We start from the raw sequence: 23,525 nt of genomic DNA, 5'->3' as shown, positions 1-23,525 counted from the left end.
TTTAGTAAAAGGTTTATCTTCTTTTTTTTTTTTTTTTTAAAGATTTTCGTTCTTTTTTTTTTTTTTTAAGATTTTATTTATTTATTTTTAGAGAGGGAACGGAGGGAGATAGAGAGAGAGAGAAACATCAATGTGCGGTTGCTGGGGGTTATGGCCTGCAACCCAGGAATGTACCCTGGCTGGGAATTGAACCTGGGACACTTTGGTTCCCAGCCCGCGCTCAATCCACTGAGCTACGCCAGCCAGGGCTGTTTATCTTCTTTTTTCCTTTGCTTCAGTTGGATGATTCTATTTTTTAAAGAGCTTTAGACAATTGCAGAGAGCTTTTTTCCCCCAAACACAAGAGGAAACAGGGCACATGTAGTTCCTGTTTTTTAAGACAAGCAAAGGTTAAGGGAGACAAAGTAAAAGGAGTCTGTGAAAGACGAAGGGAGAAGAGGAGTCAGAGCGGGCTGATACAGAACACATGAAAGAAGAAATTACCTTAGTGCTGGGCATGAAAATAATGAACGCAGTATAATTCTTTAAACTGTAAAGAGAAGCAAAAAGAAAAACTGCAATGTAGTTTTCTTCAGTCACCAAAGGGAAGTTTAAAATAAGCAGCAGCAGTAACAAATCTCACTACAATTCATTTTAAGAGTTTAGGAAAAATCCCAATGTGATCAGGAAATTATATATACTCTCAGAAGAATAGGAATAAACCAGTTCCCAAACTGGTTGAGAATCTTTGGGATAACCAAGAAAACACAGCATGTTCTAATAATCTGACTTTAGAAATAGGTTTGGGGTATAAGAATTTGTAAAATTTCCATAACCAAAATGAATTGTCTTCTCCAAAACTAGTAATACAGAAAGTGTGAAAATTAATAAAAAGAAACTTTATTTAAAATGAGTCAGGAAGCTTGAAGTCAGGACTCTCAAGCACCTGTCACTCGCACTACTGATCCCAGCAGGAAGACAGTACCTTACAAATCCCACAGGAAGTGATACTACATTACCACCTCAGCAGGTGGAAGATTTCTTCTTGCCCAGCAACAGCTCAGCCAATGGGATACTGCCAGAACTCAGCCAATGAAAAGTCACTGTACTTCAAATGTTCAGTTTCCTCCGATGGACTTTGTTTACAACAGCCCTTCCCTGAGTCTCTAAAAGATGTTCCTTCCCTTTGTTTCTTGAACTTGTGCATAGTTTGCCTTTATTTTTATTTCTTAATTTATTTTTTTTATTACAGCTTGCATAATTTTATTTTTGGATTACAGTTTGCATTTGTATTAGTTTCAGGTGTACAGCACAGAGGATAGAGATTTATATAGGTTAAAAAGTGTTCCCTCAAATAATTCAGGTGCCCACCTGGCACCATTGATAATTATTATAGTATTGTCATGGGGATGTAAAGTAAAGCATAGGGAATAAAAAGTTTATTTTTGTCTTAAGCAAGCTCCATCCATTATGTCTTTGCACTTGGGTTAACACACCTTTGAAATAACCACCCTGAAGAAAGCACACAATCTTGCTAACTATCCTGTACTCCAATCTCTGCCTTGTTTTTTTCCAACTCATGTAATTTTCCTTACATTCTCTCCTTAATTTCAAATGCATAAAAGAAGCTGCAAAACTTCTCAGGACCATTTGAGGTCTTGTTCCCTAGCATATGTGGTCAGTTTGGTGCAAATAAACTCATAAAAATTTTCTACTTGTTTTCTACAGCTACCTACAAAAGCAATGAGACAGCATGAGATCACCAAGTCAGTGAGTATAGAGACAGAGTAAGATTTTAATGAATAAATGAAATTTACTTACTAATAATATATGGTATATATAATTTTCTATTGACTGAACTTCAAATTAAATTTATGTGAAGTGTATTAATTCTGTAGCTACTCACTAGCCCTCATAAACATTTTACGTGACACCTTGCATTCATCTCTTCCTGATGTGCTTTAGGTCAGAAAAGTCCCATCTTCAAACTGCCTGTGTACCTTCCCCACAGCCTTCAACTTCTCCTTATTGATAAGCTATAGGAAAAGAGGAGGAAAATTATGGTGTCATTTTTTGGTAGGGTCCCTCTGTGTCAGAGCCTCAGGCTGTCTCAGGGTGACAGAAAACCTCCGTAACAGGAAACTCCACACTTATACAAACTGAGATTAGTGTTCTATGAAGTGAGTAGATTACTGTAGATTACAACTGAAAAGCACATTGTTGGGACTTGGGCTGTCGTGCATTGGCTCAGGTGCAACTGTGAGACTCAGCAAATACTTAGTGTGGTATCTTAAATAAATAAAGCATCAGAGTAAAACCTATGTTTAAACTCATTTGACTCATTTCCATCACCAGTAAGTAGACTTTAGCAAAAGCATCATCAAGGAACCAGAGTCTGCAGCAGTAATGGCTGGAAATGCTGAAGAACTCTGGATTCATCAGGGAAACAACCATAAAGTTTTGCTGGGAGAGCTTAAGAGTCATGACACCACAGAACATGGTGATAAAATTCATTTTTCAACTCAGAGGACATGAAAACATTGAGGCAAAAGCACAGGTCCATTTATGCTATAGATTATTAAGTGAAATAATTACTTAGCAAAGGTTAAACTGAGGTTTTATTATTGAGTTATTTTAAGGACAAATAAATGAATCACAACTTTTTATTTAATGACATCTAGAAATTAATTTGGTAGGTAGTGTGTGAAACAGCTGTAATTGTCCAGTTTTGATAGAGATAATCAACAGTGAAGACATACTGTGCAAAGTCTTCAAATGTGTCTTCCAAATGAGCAATCTTAAGACTAGGACCACATTATCTATACACCCAATGTTAAAGATGAATAATTGTTTCAAATGATCACCTATTAATTTTGCTCTATTCCTAGTGATTACAGGGAAATTTTAAAAATTGAAATTTTCTACTTTTTAAAAATGTGAGGAAAGGCTTGAAATGTAAATTCCTCACTAACTTTAGTTCTTTTTTTTAAAAAAAAAGACATTTGTTTTCTACTTCTGCAAAAACAGAAGATAAAACTTGACTAACTGAAACGAAAATTTTTAAGAACCACGAAGAAAGCACAAAATAGTAACTTCCCAATTATACTACTGAACAAGCTCTTTTTATTCACATTTCACAGATCCCCTCAAAAATTATACACACACACATACATGGTCTGTCCGGAAAAAGTTGGGCCATTGTTAATATAACAAAAACAGTTTGTGCAACATCGATGTAAACTGGCAGCCATGGAACGTGCGTGCATGAACAATGATGACTTCACTGTACTAGTCAGTGGGGCGGTAGATGCTGCTGAGTGAGCATGTGTACTGTGTGGACATCACATTCAAAATGGTTGAGCGAGCAGAGTAATGAATCTGCATCAGCTTTTGCATTATGCTTGAATATTCCTCCATGGAAACTATTTGGATGATTGAGAAAGCCGCAGCTATGGGCAACTGGTGATTGGCAGCTTCATCACAACGTGCCCACTCATGCATCCCATCTTGAGCAGAGATTTTTGACAAAACATCAAATCACCCAAGTAATTCAGCCACTTTACAGCCCAGATTTGGTGCCCTGTGACTTCTGGCTTTTCCCAAAACTAAAACTCACCTTTGAAAGGGAAGAGATTTCAGACCATTGATAACATTCAGAGAAATATGACAGGGCAGCTGATGATGACTGGGAGAACTGTGTGGGTTCCCAAGGAGCCTGCTTTGAAGGAACTGAGGCATCATGGTCCTATGTACAATGTTTCTTGTATCTTTTTCAATAAATGTCTCTATTTTTTATATTACATGGATACCTTCTGGACAGACCTCATTCATATACATACACACACACTCACACACAAGAGATGTTATGTTTAAATAGCAGATAGGTACATGCTTTCTTCCAACATTCACTCTTAGCCCAGATGAAGTATGTCAATACATCCTGCATGTTTTCCTAATGACAGTGCATATGGACAACCCCCTGGACCAAAAGACGTTTCCTTAGGAGCTGTTTTTTCTTATGGGCACTTTCTAGTTATGTTGGTATTATCAAATCTCTGTAAGTATTAAACTTTATACTTGGTTGGGCAACACAAAGAAATACCTAACTCAGTTTCTTTCCAATCTAGCTGCATAAGTCCACCTGTAAGACATCAGATGTTTCATAAATATTTGTGCAGAAGGACATTTTTCTTAAGTAGCATTTTATATCTGTAGTGCACAACAAGTCTTCAGAGCATGTACAGGGCTCTTTTAAAGTGTGGGATTTTCTCTCTTTTGCAATACATCAAACTTTATCAACCATGACCCCCACCCCCTCCTCCACCCCCAGAGAGTGTCAGCTGCAGCAAAACTATAGTTAGGGGCTGGATTCCTTCCAGTTAGCACACACTCCCAGACTGCTTCGTTTCAATTACAGTGAAATACAAACAGTGTAATAATGTACATAAAAGTCTTTGTTAAAGGTATAAATGCCAAGTTTTATTTAAAAAGTAATCATCCTCATCATACATACACAATAATGCATTCTAAAGCAGTCTTGGGTTTACATCGTAAGGGTTCGGAATGAGTCACCCCAAGGTGTGCCTGCATACCTGGAGGTATGCAGATCATTTTGAACTGAAGTTAACTGAGACCCTGCAGGATAGAGAAACGTCTGCCCCCTTCCCTCAATTACCTAAAAGAATTTTAATTAGAAGCCTTGCCCCCAATAAGAGATTATCAGAAATAACCTCTGACCTATCTATCTGGCAGGGCAAACTACTGATTTAAAAACAAAAAGCAGTCTTGGGATCTTTCACATCATGTGTGGGGTCACACACATCACTGCTCTCCTCCAGCGTTATGGCCACTTACAAGCAGATTGTTAAGTCATGAGCTATTTAATATGAGAATTTTTGCAAATAAGGTACTCATAAGGAGGAATGGCAAGAGAATTCAATTGCACAATTTATATTCACCTATAAAATTACTATCTCCCAGTTGAAAACCAATTACTGTGCTTGGAAAATGCTAGCATCTTCATAAATATTCTGGTTACCTTATGGTGCAAAATATAAATTTTGTAAACTTTGAAAGAACACATTTTTGTGACATCTAAGCATTTCCTTGAGAGCACAGGAATGTTATTCATGTAATGAAACACTTCAGCTATACTCTAGAAGAGTCTTCATGAAGAAGATACCCCGGAGGTGAAGATACCTTGAGGAGATGGTAAGAAAAATTTGTGGGTTGATAAGTAGAGGAAAAGAAACAACTCTGACAAGTAGGACCAGCTGAGAACTCACCCTGAAGAAGAGATGAGATATGACAGAGTTGCCCCTGCCCCCAAACATTATCTTCTTCTACCAACTGGGGGACTGCTTTCTCCACTGGACTTTGCAGCATCGCCATTTTCTGTGGAAGCCACTGGGTCCCGAGGCGTGCCCTGGTAAGGATGCAGCAGCAGCAGCACTGTGTGGCAATGGTGCAGTGCAGGTATTTGTGAGTTTCAGATGTGGGGAAGTTGATCCCAAGTCATTCATTCTTTCTCGGAAGGAGTTTGATCAGATGATTGTCTTCTTATCCCCACATGGTATCAGTTATACTGAGAAAACTGATTGGTAATAAGAAGCGGGTAATTCTGGAATATGAAAAACCTGAAGAGGTGGGGCAGGCTAGGAGGAGGGGCTGATCCGGGAGAGGAGGCCAGCAAACCTCACAGGGGTTTACCTGTCCCCTAAGGGTGTTAGGGATTAGAAAGGGCTGCAAAAACAAGACAGACCCTGTTCTTTGGAAAAGAGAGAAATTTGTACTTTCCTTCCTCCAAACTATTCACATCTCGTTACCTGGACCCAAATCTCAGGCAGGTACCAAGGTCAGCTAGCTCCTTTAGGGTTTACTTCAACACAGAAGGCTTACCCTGGGGACTCAACCACTAATGTATGACATCGTCTCTGTGGGAAAAGTGTTCCAAAATATACCTGTAAGCCAACTGTTTGGAATGTGATAGAGAATCCTTTTATAAGATTACCTACTTATAGGCAATTCTTTATGTATAATCTCAGTTTTAGAATGTAATCAATGTACTTTGAATCTCCAAAATATATTCTATGATATATATATTAAAAAAAAATATTTATAAGGAAAAAAAGTGCCCAACATTTTTGTCACCAAGATGAAACTGCTGTATTGCACATTCATCTAGAGCAAATCTTCCTATTGACATTTATTACTTAAATGATAGGTAGGCACTTCAGAATAAACGTCTCTGTTTTCAGACATACAGCAAATCCAGTAATCTACCACTTCGACAAACCATTACATTACTAGGGAATGGCTACAAATATTCTATATGAAAGTGTTTTATATCATCAAGAGGCAATGCTTTAAGGCTGCACATTAAGGCTACCTTGGTTATTTGAAATGTGTATAAGCAACAAAGACATTTTTGTAAAAGGTAGTATAAATTAAACACTATTTCCATCTTAGGAAAAGAAAAGCTATTATAAGCCAACTAGACATTTAAAATGGAATCTTAAATCTTATTGCTATTATCCTATTGCAGGACAGATCAGCACTCAAAACTGCCCCTTTCACAATACCAAGAAATTCTCACTTTTTGTTATCTTTTAGTTTAGGCTACATCGGAATAAAGACTTTTAAAATTAAACTTTCCTTTTGTGTTTAAAGTAAAATTTATTACAATACAATAAATGCAAGTGTTATTAAAATGCTGGTTGAAATTATAAAGTGTCTATATAATTTTTCTAATATAAATATTAGAAATAACTTCAACAATTCTGTATGTACATAGAACACTGAAAACATAAAATCATGCACAAGGTCAAAATAAAACTTTGTATACTGTCCTTGTAGGTATCACTTTTATCTCCTCTAGTATGATTCCAGAATATGAAGGGGTATGCTAATTATTCAGATACAAACTTAAAGGGCTCGGTGTTTTAAATGTACATCAGTTATCACACATTAACAGTATTCTAAAATCACTGCTTATACTATTCTGATCAAGTGGTTCTAATTCCCATATTTCCCCTTCCCAGTATGTCTTGAACATAAAGTCGAGCAAGAAAAGTGTGATTATAGGATCCAGAATGACATGTATTCCTAATAATTCATTAAAAGTGGCCAAAGTGTTATATATATAAAAAGTCCCGCAGGACATAAACAACGAGTACATTAACATATAAGTAAAATTTAGCAGCTCACCCTCTGCTTGCTTACTTGGTTCCATGTCTTTATAGAAAGGAGGAACCAGAGTCACTAAGGAGCAAGGACGAATCAGAACCGCCGGGAGTGTGTGTTTGAGGGTGGGGGAGGAGCAGCACAGGAAGGAGCGGGCAGAAGTGTCAGATTATAAAGGGGAATTAAACAGAATTACCTCTCTAGTCTACCTCATCCTGCTAAGGCAGGGACTGGTTCCAGCTTGGCCTCCCTCCCTGTGGCCCAGGGAGCTCTGAGGCTATTGTGTCCCCGAGCACTGGGAAAACAGCCACTGCCGTTCAGACAGGGCAAAGGCATGTCTAGCTGTTCCCTACTGAGAGCAATTCATAAATATGAGGAACGGCCTATGTATTACAGGTTTGGACATTTTGCAAATACCAAACAGAGCCTGAATTAGGCCTCAACATGAAAGCAGGTGAAACAATTACAAATGAGCAGCTAACACCCAGAGAGGTTAAGGGGTACAGCAAATGGAAAGAAAAGGAAGCTGTGTGTGATGCTTAGTCCTCTATGACAGCACTTTCCATCCAGTCCCCTTGGGTCTGGGGTGGGGCCTCAGGATCTGCATTTGCAATAAGCACCTAGGCGATTCTGGTGCTCTTGGTATATGGACAACGCTTTGTGAAGCGAGGGTCCACCACGCAAAGAGGGGCCACCGCTGTCTCGGGGCCACGTGTATCTTGGAAGTCCTGAGCAGAACTGAGAACTGCTCCTATCCAAGCACATCCCCAGGTAAAAGGTGTAGATGCACTGCATACACAGGCAACTGTCTACGAGACTGTGCTACTATATTTTCTGAGAGCACCATGACTATGTGAACAGCCAGACAGCATGATTCAACTCGAGTAAATGGACTGATCTATTTGCTGGTAATAAAACATGTAGTCCTCCTTAAAGTGAACATGATATAAAGTATAAAACCCCCCAGCATATTAAATTTCATAGTAAAAGGCCACATGTGCACATACATACATAAAGTATGAGTTTTAAGGAATTAAATGCATATTATCAGAATGTAGTGCTACCATTGCTCCCAGCTAAAATCATCTCCTCTTCCAAACACAAGGAAAAAACCTTGAATCGTGAGGAAAATGACCGCATTGCCAGCCAGCACAAGGCCACAGGCTCCCCATTTAATCTGGAACACAAAAAAAGAGGATTAAATCTTTACTTGCTTCACATTGTATTCTTTGAAAATCTATTATTTTCTTCATTAGAAACATCCAATGAAATATTACATAAAACTGCTAAAAGGTTTAATGTACAGGTGGGAGGCAGTGAATTTACTGGGTAATTAGTGTAATTACTTCATGAGGCTTGTTAATTAAGTGCACTATCATCCTTAACATTTTCCCCATTAGATGTATTTCTCCACTTGTTTTCAGTAGACAAGGACGGCCCTGAGTAAAACACAAGCAGATTACAAAGGGTCCCATTGCAACGCCAGGTACTGAAACTTCTGTGCACACTGCCTTTTGTCATGAAAACAGGAATTGGAGAGCTAAGGATTGATTTGTTTCTCTTCTAGGCAAGAAAAGACAAAAAAAATCTGCTTGCAAATGAAAACAGCCTTCCGGAGTGGCACAGGATTTCAGAGGTACAGCTGGAGATGACAGTACCCTCTAGTGGGCATTTTGTGTTTCAATTTCACTAACAGAAAACATCAATGAAAGTTCCTTCACAAAACATGCAGTATTGAATGGAAAAAAGAGACATTTTTAGAACAAAATTTAGGAAGTACTTAGTCTGAGGTATAAAGAGAATGAGGTCATGACAATCTTGCGCTCAAACACCATCAACACTTCCTCATTATCTAGACAGAGTTCAAACTGGCCGGGCATCCAAGACCCTCTGTGATGCGCTTCACCAACCTTTCTAACCTCAGTCTCAGTCACTCCTTTTTAGTTCCATCATATTGGAATGCTTCTCTTTGTTCCACATACTGATTGCATTTTCACACTCGGGTGCCATTCCCCATAATAGCCTTCCTTACTTTAATCAAAATCCTATTTATCAAAAACCACATCAAATGCCAGTTGGAATTTCACTGTGCTCCCAAGGCATTGCGATCCTGTTTCAATTATCACACCTATCATATGCTTACCTATCAGGCTAATTTCTGTCCTTCTGGGAAGAGAGACAGCATATGGCTCTTATTCCTGGTATCTTACAAATAGCAAATGTTATACAAAATATTTACTAGGTGAATAAACACAATTTGTACATATCTTATATGCAATGCCTCAATAAGTTTCATGAAATTGAAACAGTATGTAATTGGGGGAATAAGAACAAAGAGTATGAAAGACAGTGAATGTCAAAGAAAAGAATAAAGTATACCCACAATGTGGTTTTTATTCACTGTATCTTCAAAGCGCAACTGTATAGTTGCCCCTCAACATATGCCTATTGTATTGCATTGAAGACTGCATCCATGATCCTCCAGGAGAAGAATCTGATATGATGTTGTGGTACTGTGATTTATAATAAATATTTGGTCTTCCTCTCCTCTCTGGCACAGAGACCTAAAACACTTGGAACTTCTAAGTGATAACAGTGATAAATGTGCCTTTTATTATGTTAATGAGGTGACTTTTGGAAAGCACCTACACAGATGAGGGCTGGTGCCCAGAGAGGCTAACCTGTGTGATTAGAAGGGTGAGAACTTTTGGTTGCCCCTCCCACCCCTGGGGAACGGAGAGGAGCTGGAGATTAAATCAGTCACCAATGGCCAGTGATTTGATTGATCATTCCTATGTAATGAAGCCTTCAAAAAAAACACCAAAATGAAGGGATTTGGAGAGCTTCTGGGTTGGCAATTTGGTGATGTGAGCAGAGTGGTACGCCCAAGAGGACAAGGAAGCTCCTTGCCCTTTCCCCATACTTTGCCCTATGCATCTCTTACACCTGGCTGTTCCTTTCATAATAAACTAGTAATCTGGTGAATAAATGGGTTTCCTGAGTTCTGTGAATAAATCAATCAAACCCAAGGTTAGGGTCATGGGGACTTCTGATCTATATAGCCAATCAATCAGTCAGAAGCACAAGTGACAACTGGACTTTTGAGTGGCAACTGATACAGAGGACAGTCTTGTGGGACTAAACCCTTCACATGTAGGATCTGATGCTCTCTCTGGGTAGACAGCGTCAGGACTGAGTTGAACGGCAGGACACTGAACTGGTATAGAACTGCTCGCTGGCAGTACAGGGACCCTGTTCCACACACACTGAAACTGAGTGATCAGGAGCCATTTAGATGTTTACTTTGAAGCTAGAAGAGTATTGCTATTGCAGTCACTGTGGATTGCCCTAAGCTAAGAGGCAAGGATTTAAGAATTCCAGAAAACAGTGGAATAAAGTACAATATAAAAAACAAAAAATCACTTAGTCATGCTAAAAGTTGTAAAAACTAAGAAAGCATTCTGAAAACACGGCCAAGATATTGACAGGTAGATCTAAAACGTGGACTAGATTAACTAAAAGTATACCTGGCTTTGAGTATTAAGTCTAAGCAATAAAAAAGAAATTGAAGTTCCAGACACAGGCCTCTGAAGTAAACTCAGAGACAATGGGGTAAAACAATGGAGAACAAAACTCACCACAGCCACTCGAGCAAGAATAACAGGAAATCCAAAGGCAGAAACAACGATTCCAGTAGTGAAAAAATAGGCCAGCTCCCGACAGGCACTGCTTGTTGCATCAGAGTCATATGTTGCTCTCTTGGCAATGAAATAGGGAATGGGAGAGATGGTGTGAAATACCAGGACGAACAGGGGCCAGTACACACTGTCGGTGGGACCCAGAAGAAATGCAAAAAGGAAAGTTACAGTTAAGACATTCTACTGTTTCAAGGTTCATATTATTTTAAACGTCTAGGCCCCAAAATTATTTATTCCATTGTCAGTGTTAGCACTTAAGATGATTTCTACCAGGAACAGAGAAGAGATAACGATCATTAAAAATTACTAGTCATTAACATAGATAACTGATATTGTGTTAAGAAACTGCAAAATTGCATACATGAAACCTATAACATTCTATGAACCAATGTCACCGACATACATTCAATTCTAAAAAAAGAAACTATACATAAGTGTTGGGAACCGCCCTGCCTGGTATCAGAAGCTGTAACCCCTACCAAGGCTAAGGCTGAGGGAGTGGCCTTGGACCGTAAGCCAGCAAGGAGACAAAAGCTTATCTCCCTGGTGGGAGCACTGCTTCTGCTGCTTCATTCATAACTGAACCCCAATGCTGGTCGGTTAGCCAATGACGGGTAAGATTCCCCAAGGGGGGAAACGACCTAAGACAGGCATGATCACGTGGGAGGCCCCCAAGAAAGGACTTTGGGGGCTACAGCAAAAGGGGGTGATGGACCCTTGCTCCTCGGCTTTGACATAGCCTGAGTCCTCATCGTCTGGGAGAAAATCTCCTTATCTCTTGGTGGCCTTAGTCCCCTTGCTCCACCTAAGCCTGAAAAATTAAAGGGTGGTGCAGCTCTGTGCTGAAAAGGGCGGGTTCCCCGGGTGATCAGGCCTAAGAAAGAATATGTAAAATCCTGTGAAACCTGCTTTGTTTAGAACGCTCTCAGTTGAATGATAAGGGTCAAAGGAAGAAGTAAATTTGTTCTTTAAAGATTTATAGCTCTTTGACCCTGACTCAAAATAGGCCCTCAGACTTCCTTGCTATCTATTGTTTGATCCTTACTTCCTGCAATGTTTAATGAGCTTTACCTGAATTCCTACACAAACAAAACCAATAAAAAGCCTCTCCGGAGGGGGAACAGGGTGCTGCCCACGTGAGGAGTGGCCATGGCGCCCTCCAGGAGAGAGGGTGGCCAAGGTGCTCCCCACGTGAGGAGTTGCCCTGCTGTTCCTATTCCCCCACAGGACCTGGTTGTCTCTGTGTATGTTTTTAGCATGTTTTGATGAACATCTGCAGCTTAGATGGATACTGCTGGCCGTTATTCTCCACACATATGTATAATCTAGAATCTTTATTGTTTTCTGTAACTACTGAGCTGTAATTTAAGAACAGAAGCTTTAAAAAAAAAACCCAGAAGCTTAACTTAGACATCTTTGCTTTCCCTATAGAACACAGTACAGTGGCTTGCACATGTGAGTTCAATGAAGATTTTTTTGAGTGTTTGCATGTTGGAAACCTTTCAATGAGTTAGAAAAAACCCAGATTCCTTGCCCTGACCTATAAAGTCTTACATGATCAGATCAACTTATTTTATTCATTTTGTGCCATCTTCCCCGCATTCGAAGCCATACTAGCCTTGTTTCTGTTCCTTCAACGACCCCATCCCTCCTCTAGGGCCTTTGCATGGCCTTTGCTTGGAATGCTCCTCCCCCCGTCCTCTCATTGGCTGGCTCCTTCTTATCATGCAATCTAAACTGACACGTCTCCTCCTAAGAATGGTTTGTTTAACCAGACCATCCATGTTAAATACCTCATGTCAACCTTTGAGCACATCACCCTCTGAACTTTCTACACAGCACTTATTTCTATCTGGTATTTTCTTTCTCGTGACAACAGGACTCTGACTTATCTTTACCAATCACCACTTACGTCCAGGCCCAGAATGAAGTGCTTCATTAATATTTATTGAATGAACAAAATAACAAATAGATTTTAAGTTTGGAAGACATGAAAATACATATGCTTATTAATGAAAACTTTAGATATATTCCAATCTTTATTATAAGAGGTCACAATAATTCTGTAATGCCAAACATAAAAACTATTTCTTCTCAAATTTCAATGTTTTGAATGTATAAAAAATTGCCATCTGCTTTCCAATTACATTTCCTCCATAAATACTTCAGAAGTATTTTTCCCCATCAGTTAGACATTTATTATATTTTATTCCATGAGAGGGGGATATAGGCATAGCTTCTACTCATATATATACATACCTACGTACACCATAATAACACAGACCACCACCATGCCTTGATGCACACAGATCAACCAGGACGGCCAACACCGCCGAGCAGTACTTGGTGTGAAGCCACTGTGTAATGAAAGCTTCCCATTCAGCCAGAGACTAGGAGGGCAGGATGGTCAACCAAAAAGCAAGAAAGGAAAGTGCCCTTAGGAGAGTCAGGGCAGAAACACTGAGTTGGGACTTCTAATTTTACACTATAGGAATTATAGAGTATTTCAAGAATCACCAAACAATATTATGGGAAGGGACAGGGCTTTTACAAATTCTCTAGTTCAAGGCTCTTTCTGTACCAGTGAGGAAAAAGACACACTGGAAAAGAGGTCTGGAATAGACCCAACTGTTGCCTGACATAGCCACGGCCAAGAACTTTAATTCTTCCTAGAATACATCAAGTTTTCTGAAGAAAATGTGACTATGCTCCCATTCATAGCCAGTTATTGTGGGCAAAAACAGGGGGAGGGTATGTACAAGTTCAGTGACAGAAAGTAACCTAACAGGGTGATCTGGCCTTAAGTTCCTAATGAGCAGGTCACGGTGGGTAGTGACACCCAGGCCTGTGACTTCTGTAGTAAAAGGTTTATCTTTGTCCTGAGCCAGCCCTGCCTGTTTTGTGAGTGTGTGTGCACATTGAGGTTAGCACCCCTCTGAAACAAGAATAATCACCCTCGAGAGAGGATATAACCTTAACTATCCTGCACCTTGCTTTCTCCACCTCCATGGAACCTTCCTGACATGCCATCCTTAATGTCAAATGCATAAAAGAAACTATAAAACTATCACTCTCCTGAGCATCTGAGATCTTGTTTCCATGCAACTGTTGTCAGTTTTGGCTCAAATAAACTCATAAAAATTCTCTACAGGTTTGGACATTTCTTACATCAACAATATAAATTGTAAATGCTTCCAAAACAAAAATTTGGACCGTACTGTTCTTTTATACACTAGTGAGTTTTTCTCAGGGCCAGAGGTCTCTGTTTGTGTCTACTTATGTCTACATATGAATGCTGAAAATGCGAGATAACCTCCAAGATGGCATTATTGAAATTACTTTAAAGGCAAGCACTTGTAAGGACTGGGTATTTTAAAATTCTCAGAAATACAGGAACTAACTCAAATGCAATCCTTAGTAAATAAAAGCTAGTTTAAGTTTGTTGGTTTAAGTAGAAGGCATGTCTTTTAAGTTGATATTTTAAATTTAATATATTTATATTACATTTTACTTGGGGTTTTATAAAAATAAGACCATGTTAATAATTGACGTCTATGAAATGTTTCTAGAGGTTACAAAATGTCTTCATATATGTAACTTCTTAGTTTTCATTAGAAATTGAGGTTTTTGTTGGGAACAAGGAAATTAAGAACTAAATTTAACCTTAATAGACAAGAACCACATTGTAGCTAAAAGGAAATGATAAGGGAGACACAGTGCAGTTAAGCAAACATCCAGTGTTTAGCAGATGCTCTCCCCTGGTAGGCTAGATAAGCAGTGCTTTGTAGTTTTTAGTGAGAAAATAGAAAACTAGCTAGCTAGAGCCAGGAGATTACTAGGTTAATGAACAAACAGCCTGCCTTCCCGCCTGATGCAAAAATGCTTGGTTTGAAATTCCTGCGCGCAGTCTTTGTAAGCGAATTGCTAACTGCCACGTCTGCTTCCGTATAATGCTTGCTTGCCCGCCCCTATATAAGAACGTAGTTGTACGCGCTCGGCGCGGCTCTCATTTGCAGCTCCTTGTGGGCACTGTGTCACTGGACACTTTGAGAGTTCGCCCCTGCGCAGGTTAAACTTGGCCAATAAAGTAACATCTTTGATACCCTGAAAGTCTCCGATATTGGTTCTCACGTGTGCTGGATGCTACAGTTTTAAGGGTTAAAATCTCGATATACATAGGAATAACTTCCTGTGCTGCAGGGGGGACCCTGGAACAATGCAAAACGGTTTGTTTTCTCTCCTTACAAAAGAGAAATTTTAAGCTAGTCAGGCATTTTTTTAAATGCTAAGTTGCATGGGAAGCACTGTGACGTGAGCGATGAAAGACTCCAGGGCACATCACGTGGGGAAAGGACAGCCCTACGTGAAATGAGTACTTGGGGTGTGGGAAACTCAAGATGGCTGCTTGGTTCTTCGAGGCTCCCTGGCAAACCCTTTTTTTATTCCGTATTTACGTCCCTTCATGGATCACAGTGCATTCAAACTGGGCTCAGATGAGATGAAGGAACTTAGGAGCTAACAGTATCAAAAGGAGACATGTTACACCACTGCGAAGGCTTGGTGGAGTCACTTCGAGAAAACACTGAATAGGTGCTTCCTTTCCCAGGGAGCAACCGGGAGACAAAGACTTTAAGAATTATCAACTATCACCTTGTGATTCTGTTTACTGGAAAAGACATCAAATAAAGACACTCTCCAACCTCACTGGATCAGGCACCTAACCATGAATGGACACACCCACCCCTATCTCGGACACTCGCCTCCGCCTACACAAGACATCGAAGTCTCCTCTAGGGTGAGCAGCCGCTGACACAGGCAGACCATTCTCCCAAGACACTGACGAGGCCTGTGTTCCTAGAGACTGATGCTGAACTCAGAAACCAATCTGCTTGATTGTCCTCACTTGTATGCTATTGATATTAGTTATAATAATATACTTGTTCTTTAGGTTTTGCTGATAGTTCAACTGTTTATAATTATGGAACTTAGTACTCTTTTTATAGCTATATATATGTAATACTAGATGCAAAACACAGAAAAATGAAACAGATGGCAAAACTTAGATCATGAGGGTTCACAGGACATAAATGACCCAGAGTATTTCTTGTATCGAAGGCCTGTAACACCTGACAACCTTCCATTTACCTGCCTTTCCTCCCCTTTTGGGAAAATTCAGCCCCAACCCACATCTCAGCATTACTCTGTTATCCCACCCACAACGATCCACAATTTCAACATGACGACCACCTTCCCCTGAGCCCCTCTGCCCATTACCTTTTATTCTTCATAACACTTCTACCTCTGACAGCATGTACATTTTAAAATCTGTTTATCATCCGTCTCCCCCACTAAAATACAGACTCCAAGGGGTGCAGGACTTTTGTTTTCTTATTTCTGAACCTCCAGTTCCCATAACTGTAGCTGTCACACAGTAAGCACTCACCAACAAATGCTAAATAAAGAAATTTGTTGAATGTTCCCTCTGCCTGAAATGCCCTCCCCTGACTTGGCCCTATAAACTATGATTTGTCCACAAGGTCTCCGCTTAAAGACCACCTCTATGCAGCCCTTCCTGACTCTCCCAGGGAAACTCGGATGTGCTTTCTGGAAGCTCTCACTGTACTTTTCACACATCCCCACTACAGCTGCCGTCTTCCTAACTGGACTGTTTGAAGGTCTCTCACTCATGACTAGAACTATGAGCTCCTTGAGGACAGGACTACGTCTCTTCATTTTTGTATCCCCTGCTGATCCAGAGCAGATATCTAATAAATGCTTATTAAATGAATGTATCAACTGTAAAAAGAGCATTTCTCTGTACTAGTACAGCTGACCCATGAGGGAACTGAGTTCATAACTTGGGCTTTACTAACTCATTGATTAGAGCTTGATGCTAAATTAACCAAACTCCCTAATATCTGTGACACACACACACACAGTGACAAAAGACACAAAAAGAATAGCTGTTTTTAAAATAACTTACCCATAATCTTCTAAGGCACATCCCAGCATAAGAAAAGTCAGTCCAATAGCCCCACTGAAGGATAATAACACAAGAGCTGTGAAAAATAAAGCCAAGAGTTACAGGTTCCAGATCACTGGTTGTCAGAGGCTGAAGGAGGAGGGGAAAAGTGGGGAGTGAGTTACTAATGGGTATGGAGTTTCCCCTGGGGGTCATGAGATGTTTTAGAATTAGATAGCAGTGATGGTTACACAACCTTGTGAATGTACTAAAAACCACAGAATTTAATACTTTAAAAAGGTTAATTTTGTGGTATATGAATTATATCTCAATAAAAATTTTAATTGAAAAATAAAAGGTCCCAAATTAAGCAGATGTAGCAATTCACTTATTAGCTGATGTTACATTTGACTAGCAAATCATCGCCTATGTCTGCCACTTTTAAATTACAGTGTTAGTCTCAAGAATTTCCAGTGCCCAATTCCTATCTAAGGTACAAATTCCCTCTATTTCTGTCACAAGCAGCCAGCCAGCCAATCTCTACAACTCCAGTGAAGGGAACCTCATTATCTCCTGAGGTCATTTCATTCTGACAGTTTCTAAATGTTGAAAATCCTCTTTCCTTAAATTATATGCAACACTGCTTCCCTATAATATACACACTTTGGTGATTTTTGCCTCCCCAAACCTTAGTACTTTTAAATATTTGCAAATTGCCTTCCTGTCTTCATAGAAAATGATTCTCAACTCCTGAATAAAATATGTATTCCTGGCATCTGTATCTCTCCTTACGCTGCTGACTTGTTAAAATTCTTGAGCTCTGAGTCACTAACATGGGTTCAAATCTCTGCCACCAACTGCTTGTTTCAAACTCTTTAAATCTGATTTCTCACCTGTAAAATAGTAATAACGGTGTAACCTTACTAGGAAGCTTATGGTAATTACATGAGATAAATCTATGTAAAGTACTGGGCAAAAGCAGGGACCCGATAAGTAAATATTGATTGATGTAGGTATCTGCTCATTTTAGTAATGTTCTTTGAATAAAGAAATAAATTAAAAGCACTGGACACTATATTATCCAAATTTGCTTCTGAAAAAAAAAAAATACAGGATCCAGCAAAAATAACGTCCCTTTTTAAATGCAAAATCTTTTATTACAAAATCTTTTATTACAAAATCATAAGCATGAAATTCTGTAATATAACAATATCACACTCAAGCACATCATATGACATGTCAGATGAAATGTTCAAATTAAAACTATAAATGATCAAACCCATATTATTACCTTCCCAACCACACTCAAGCAGCTGTTACTTCTACTGGACCCTGTACAGAGCACTCAAAATTAGTCACTGACTAAACTAGTTAGCGTTCAGATTGCTTCCTGTTGAGTCAGGAAGAGATTTGGGGAAGGGGGTGCTGTTTTATAGGATGATGCCAAGGTGCTTTTAAAAAACATTTACAAGGCCCTGGCTGGCGTACCTCAGTGGATTGAGCGCAGGCTGTGAACCAAAGTGTCACAGGTTTGATTCCCAGTCAGGGTACATGCCTGGGTTGCAGGCCATGACCCCCAGCACCTGCACATTGATGTTTCTCTCTCTCTCTATCTCCCTCCCTTCCCTCTCTAAAAATAAAATAAATAAAATCTTTAAACAAAACACATTTATAAGTATGCAGATATTAGGAGACAAGGAAGAACTTCAGTTCTAATTTATACATATTTTTCCATTTAGTAGATGTCACTTTTTAAAGAAAGCAGTTCAAAAGTAAGTTTTCATGTCTTGTTTCATTAGAGAGGGTCTCTTCCTAGTCAGCTTTGTCCCCTCCCTGTGCCAGACCGTCTGCACTCCTCCCTCTCCAGCACAGCCTTCGCAGCTGGGAACTGCAGCCGTCTTCTTTCTAGTCTGTGACACCAGCCTCTCGAGGTTCACAACCGTTTATCTCCAGTAGATTCTTTTTAGTCCTTTTTTTTTTCCTTCAGGAATCACATCCTCTACATCTCTCAAAGATGGAGCTCACCAGATTCCAACTTCATCTCTTTCCATGCTACACTCCTGCTGAGACATTGCTTTCAACCCAAAGCTCCCCGGTACCACAAGGGCCCGGCCACATGAATGATGCACCTCCAACTCCAATCGTGACTTCTCTGCCTGAGTAGCCAACAGAGGCCTCACATTCACATGCGAAAAACTGAAGCATCCCACACCACCTCTTCACGAAACACATGTCTTCCCTTTGAAGGAAGGCTCTATCTTGAAATACCAATACCATCATTGCACTCTCTTCTCCAGAAAACAGCAAATCAAGGAGACTCAATCTCCCAGACCTCACTGCTATAGATGAAAGCTTGTACTCCATCCCCACCACTCAACAATTCGTGTTATATCCTAATGCCTGTGTGATGGTATTGGAAGGCAAGGCTTTAGGAGGTGAGTAGGCCATGAGGGCAGAGTCCACATGGATGGGATTAGTGACCTTAAAACAAACCTCAGAGAGATCCCTCACCCTTTCCACCATATGAGGGTACAGCAAGAAGACAGCTGTCTACGAACCAGAAAGCAGGCCCTCATCAGACATCAAATCTGCTGGCACCTTGATCTTGCGCTTTCCATTCTCCAGAACTAATAAATTTTTTGTTTAAGCCATCCAGTTTTTGGCAGCACTGTTCTCTTGATCTCTCCCACTGCTGCCGCCCTAGTGTAGGCCCTTATCATCTCAGGCCTGGCTCTAGTCATCTCTTCCACTCCACCCTCCACAAGCAGACAGTGATCTCGCAAACACATAAAGTTGGTGTCACTCCCTTCATAGCTGCTTTAAGCCTACAAGTTGTTCTGGCACTTGAGGCTCATCACCGTCTAACCCCTGACTACCTCCCTCACCACTCTCCCACTAAATTCCAGTCTTAGAAACATAGTTTAAGCTTCTGGAGAGAACAAGGTGTGCTCTTTCATGCCCCCTGCCCTAGGTTACATGCTGTCCTCTCCACTTGAAAAAACTGCCCTCACCCATGTCTTGCCAGGTAAAGCCTTATCAACCCTTTTAGCTTCAACTCAAGGATTACCTCTTGTATAGAAGTGGTCCTCTTCATCCCTGGAGCAAGGTTAAGTGACCCCATCTGTGTAGTTAGTTACCTGAGCTGCTATTAACAATGTACCAGCTGGGTGGCTTAGAACAGAAATTTCTTTTCTCACAGTTCTGGAGGCTTCACGGTGTCAGCAAGGCCATGCTCTCTCTGAAGTTTCCAAGGAAAGAACCCTTCCCTGCCTCTTCCTCACTCCTGGTGGTTTCGTTGGTGCTCTTTGGCTTGCAGCTGCCTCATTCTGCTTTCTACCTTCATCTTCACATGGTGTCTCCATATAGTGACCCTATATATCCCTATGTCCAAATTTCCCTTTGCTTGTAACGATGCTAGTCATTGGGGTAGGGTCCGATCTAATCCAGTAGCATCGTAAACTTGACTACATCTGCAAAAACCCTATTTCCAGATAAGGTCACATTGACAGATCCAGGAGAGTTAGGGACATAATTCAACTCACAACACCATCTGTGGTCCCACTGTATCTGAGCACATCTCAGTCAGTTAAATAGTAACCATTTCCAGCTCTGTTGTCCAATAATAATTTATCTTTTAATCCCAAACCTCATGTATATTGTAATCCCTCAAGGATTGAACTACCTGAAAATACTTCTTTCCCTTAGTCCTTTTCCATTTCATAACCTAGCTTCCTTCACAATTTCTAACACATCCACACATAAACATTATTTGATAGTTTCTGGGAATGACTAAATGCAGTACAATTCTGAGATACTACTTGTCACCTGTTTTTTGCACTGGCTTCAAATGGCTGTATCACTCACAGGAAACTGTCCAAATAAATCATGTTTACTAAGCTGATGTTGAAATAAGCCATCCAGAAATAATGATAAAATATGTCTGCTGCTAACAGCTCACACACTCAGATATATTTCACAGTGAACATACACATGTGTGCAAATACACTTGTTATACAAGTTTATAGCAGGTCGGGGAGATCTTTGGGTACACATTTCAAAGAGAATAGGAACTCCAACCAAAAAAAAAAAAGTTATGCTACTCTATTCAAAAGATTAGAAATCTAACGGTTTCCACCCAAAAATAACAGGAAGCCTTCCAGTAACCTCTCCCACGGCTGGCATCCTCCATTCCCCAGAAGGCATACAGATAAGGGAAGAGGTATTCTTGGTACCCCCTTTTTATCAAGCGCGCCATTCAAAAACACGTAACTGCACAAACACCACTTTCTTGTCTGTCCAAAGATGAAAGTAGCGATAAAATTCCACCTAATTTGCTTTCCACGACTGTGAGAAACACAGCTCTTCTGGGCGCTTCCCATTAGCACCCGCCTGCAGGCAATTCTGCCCAATAGGAAATACTATCAGGAACAAGAGGATTAAGTGCCCCAAATCTGAGCACGCTGGAGACAATAGCTCCTCTGGAAGAAATGGGAAAGTGCGGGATGGCAGGAAAAGACAGACGAATTAGGGTGCACTTGTCAGGACGTGGAAACCTCGTTAAAAACAAAGCAGACTGGGGTGGGGGTGAGGGTGGAGGGGAGCTCCTAGAATTGTGGAGCCGGTGAAGTCATGCCCCGAGGGCGGGCTCCGGTCTCCCAGGCAGGCACCGCTCCCTGCGAGGGTGCCTCCCGGAGGGTCCGGAGGGCCAGGGGAGAGCGTAAAGGCCAGTGGCCTAGCAAAAAAACAAAAACAAAAACAAAAAGGCTAAGGTTCCCCAAACATCCTTCCACCCTCAACCCAAGAAGCGAAGGGAGTGAGCGAGTGCTTTCCCACCCAGGGAAGTGGGAAGCATGGTGAGTCTGGGCGAGGTCGCTGCCTGCCCGCGCGATGAAAGCGCAGCTCCAAAGGCAGGCCGGCGCCGCAGCGCCAACCCCACCGCAGGACCAGCGAGCGGGGACCGCGGAGGTACCTTTAATCCCCGCCATGTCTCCCAAGCTGAGGCCGCGGCTGCTTCCGGCTTCCTGCCACAGACCCCGCCCGAGCCCAGCTGGAGGCTGGACCGCGGGCCCCGAGACCGCCCCGCCACACAGGGCCCCGCCCAAACTTGTCCACAACCCCGCCCCATTTCTCAGAGCCAAGCCCCCATCTGCAGAGCTTGGCTTCAGTCTCCCAATCCATATCCTGGGCCATCCCCACAAACCCGCTTGCTCAGAAGTAACCTTGACCTTGCTCCGGGAGCCCATCTGCTTCCTCCTAAGCCCACCTCAGAGGGCCATGTTGTACTTAACTTTCCTCAAGGGACTGGAAAGTTTTGCTTCTTGGGGCAATCTGGAAGAGTATTTCATTTGACCTTCACAGAAAGAGGATCAAAAAGGTTTAGGAGCCTCAGCTCTTTGAAGGAGGTTGGATTAGGAGCCACATATCCTCTCATTATAACCGAGAACCACTTCACAATATGGTGCTTCCCTCCCCTCTGTTGCTTTTTCTTACTTTTTAACGAAACAAAGATAAAGGGATTCAAGGGAACTCAGGTTCCCCTGGCTACCCGGAGAAGTACAAATCCTCACCACCACCTATCTGATTCCTGCTTGGTTTACTTTTGCAAAAGCTGTACACCGCATATTATTGTTTCAACACGTGTAATTACCTGTGACTAGTTTATTCTTCTGGTTCCTACCATGTCTCCTCATAGATGGAAGGTACATTTATTAAAAACACTGTGTTGCTAATACCTGGCTCCTGCAGACCCCTGAAGATCCAGAATTACACTGCACTCTACTTTGTAGCTGCAATCTAGTCAAGAGAGTTGAGAACTCCTTCCCTATTTTGAGTATCCTATTCTTTCTAATACCTGCTACAGTGCTCAGGGAAACTATCTATCACCCAAACACCCCAAATCTGTCTTTTTTAGCTCACTTACTGTAATGCCATGTTGCTCTCATGAGGAAGTTAAGATTTTTTTTTCACCTAAATTGATGAGGATTTCCTAATTGGGTCAAATCTATTTCCCTTTTTATTTCCAACCACCCAGCAAGTTATCTGGAAAGCTATATGTAAGTGTTTGCTAGAGCTTTCCATGTCAACCTGAGGCTAGCCCCACAGAAAGAAATGATTTTGGAGAAAAGTGACATTTCTTCAGAGGCACAGCTTGGTTTGAGTGCCTTAGGCTTAACAGTAAGAAACTGGAAGGCTGTTTGAGAAGCAAAAAGATGAGGTGTTCACCCCAGGGTGATGTCAAGACGTAGAAAATTGCAGAGCCAGGATTGGTCTCCAGGCTTCCTGCCCACAGCAGCTGTCCTTTCCAGCTTACTAATAAGCACTTAAAGAGAAGGTTAGCCATCTTGCTCAAGGCTTTAACCATCTGAGAAAATTCTGCTTCCCTCTTGCCAGATGCTGCACTGAAAAATTGGTCTTCTACTTACCACTTCCATGTTTTTTCAAGAATAAGAGTCACCAAAAACAGAAAGTAAAACCTTGGAAGCTTAAACCCTCTCACTGACTTGCCATCAATGCATTACTTGGATATGTAAGATTGTGTCCTCTATCACGCTGTGCAGAACTACAGTGACCTTCTTTGGAAATATGTTTATATTTTTTGCTTGCATTCGGTTCTTTCACATTATAAACTACATCTTATTATCTCCATTTTACAGATGGGAAAATTAAGGCTTAGATATTAGTAACTAGTAAGTAGGGAAGCTGAG

General features: G+C 40.9%; 1 protein-coding gene across 1 annotated transcript; it reads right to left on the bottom strand.

Annotated features, from left to right (window-relative positions):
• Nucleotides 1-4,602: 4,602 nt before the first annotated feature.
• Nucleotides 4,603-21,860, bottom strand: LEPROT. The gene is made up of 4 exons (XM_028513986.2): nt 21,791-21,860; nt 16,843-16,918; nt 10,800-10,986; nt 4,603-8,338 (listed from the first exon to the last, which is right to left on the bottom strand). Exons 1-4 carry the CDS (start codon nt 21,804-21,806, stop codon nt 8,222-8,224), a joined length of 396 nt encoding a protein of 131 aa, XP_028369787.1. The 5' UTR covers nt 21,807-21,860; the 3' UTR covers nt 4,603-8,221.
• Nucleotides 21,861-23,525: the final 1,665 nt, after the last annotated feature.

Source organism: Phyllostomus discolor, chromosome 5 (assembly GCF_004126475.2).
Source record: "Phyllostomus discolor isolate MPI-MPIP mPhyDis1 chromosome 5, mPhyDis1.pri.v3, whole genome shotgun sequence".
In the NCBI taxonomy this organism is placed as follows: Eukaryota; Metazoa; Chordata; class Mammalia; order Chiroptera; family Phyllostomidae; genus Phyllostomus; species Phyllostomus discolor.
This window is presented reverse-complemented; position numbering and strand designations above follow the sequence as displayed.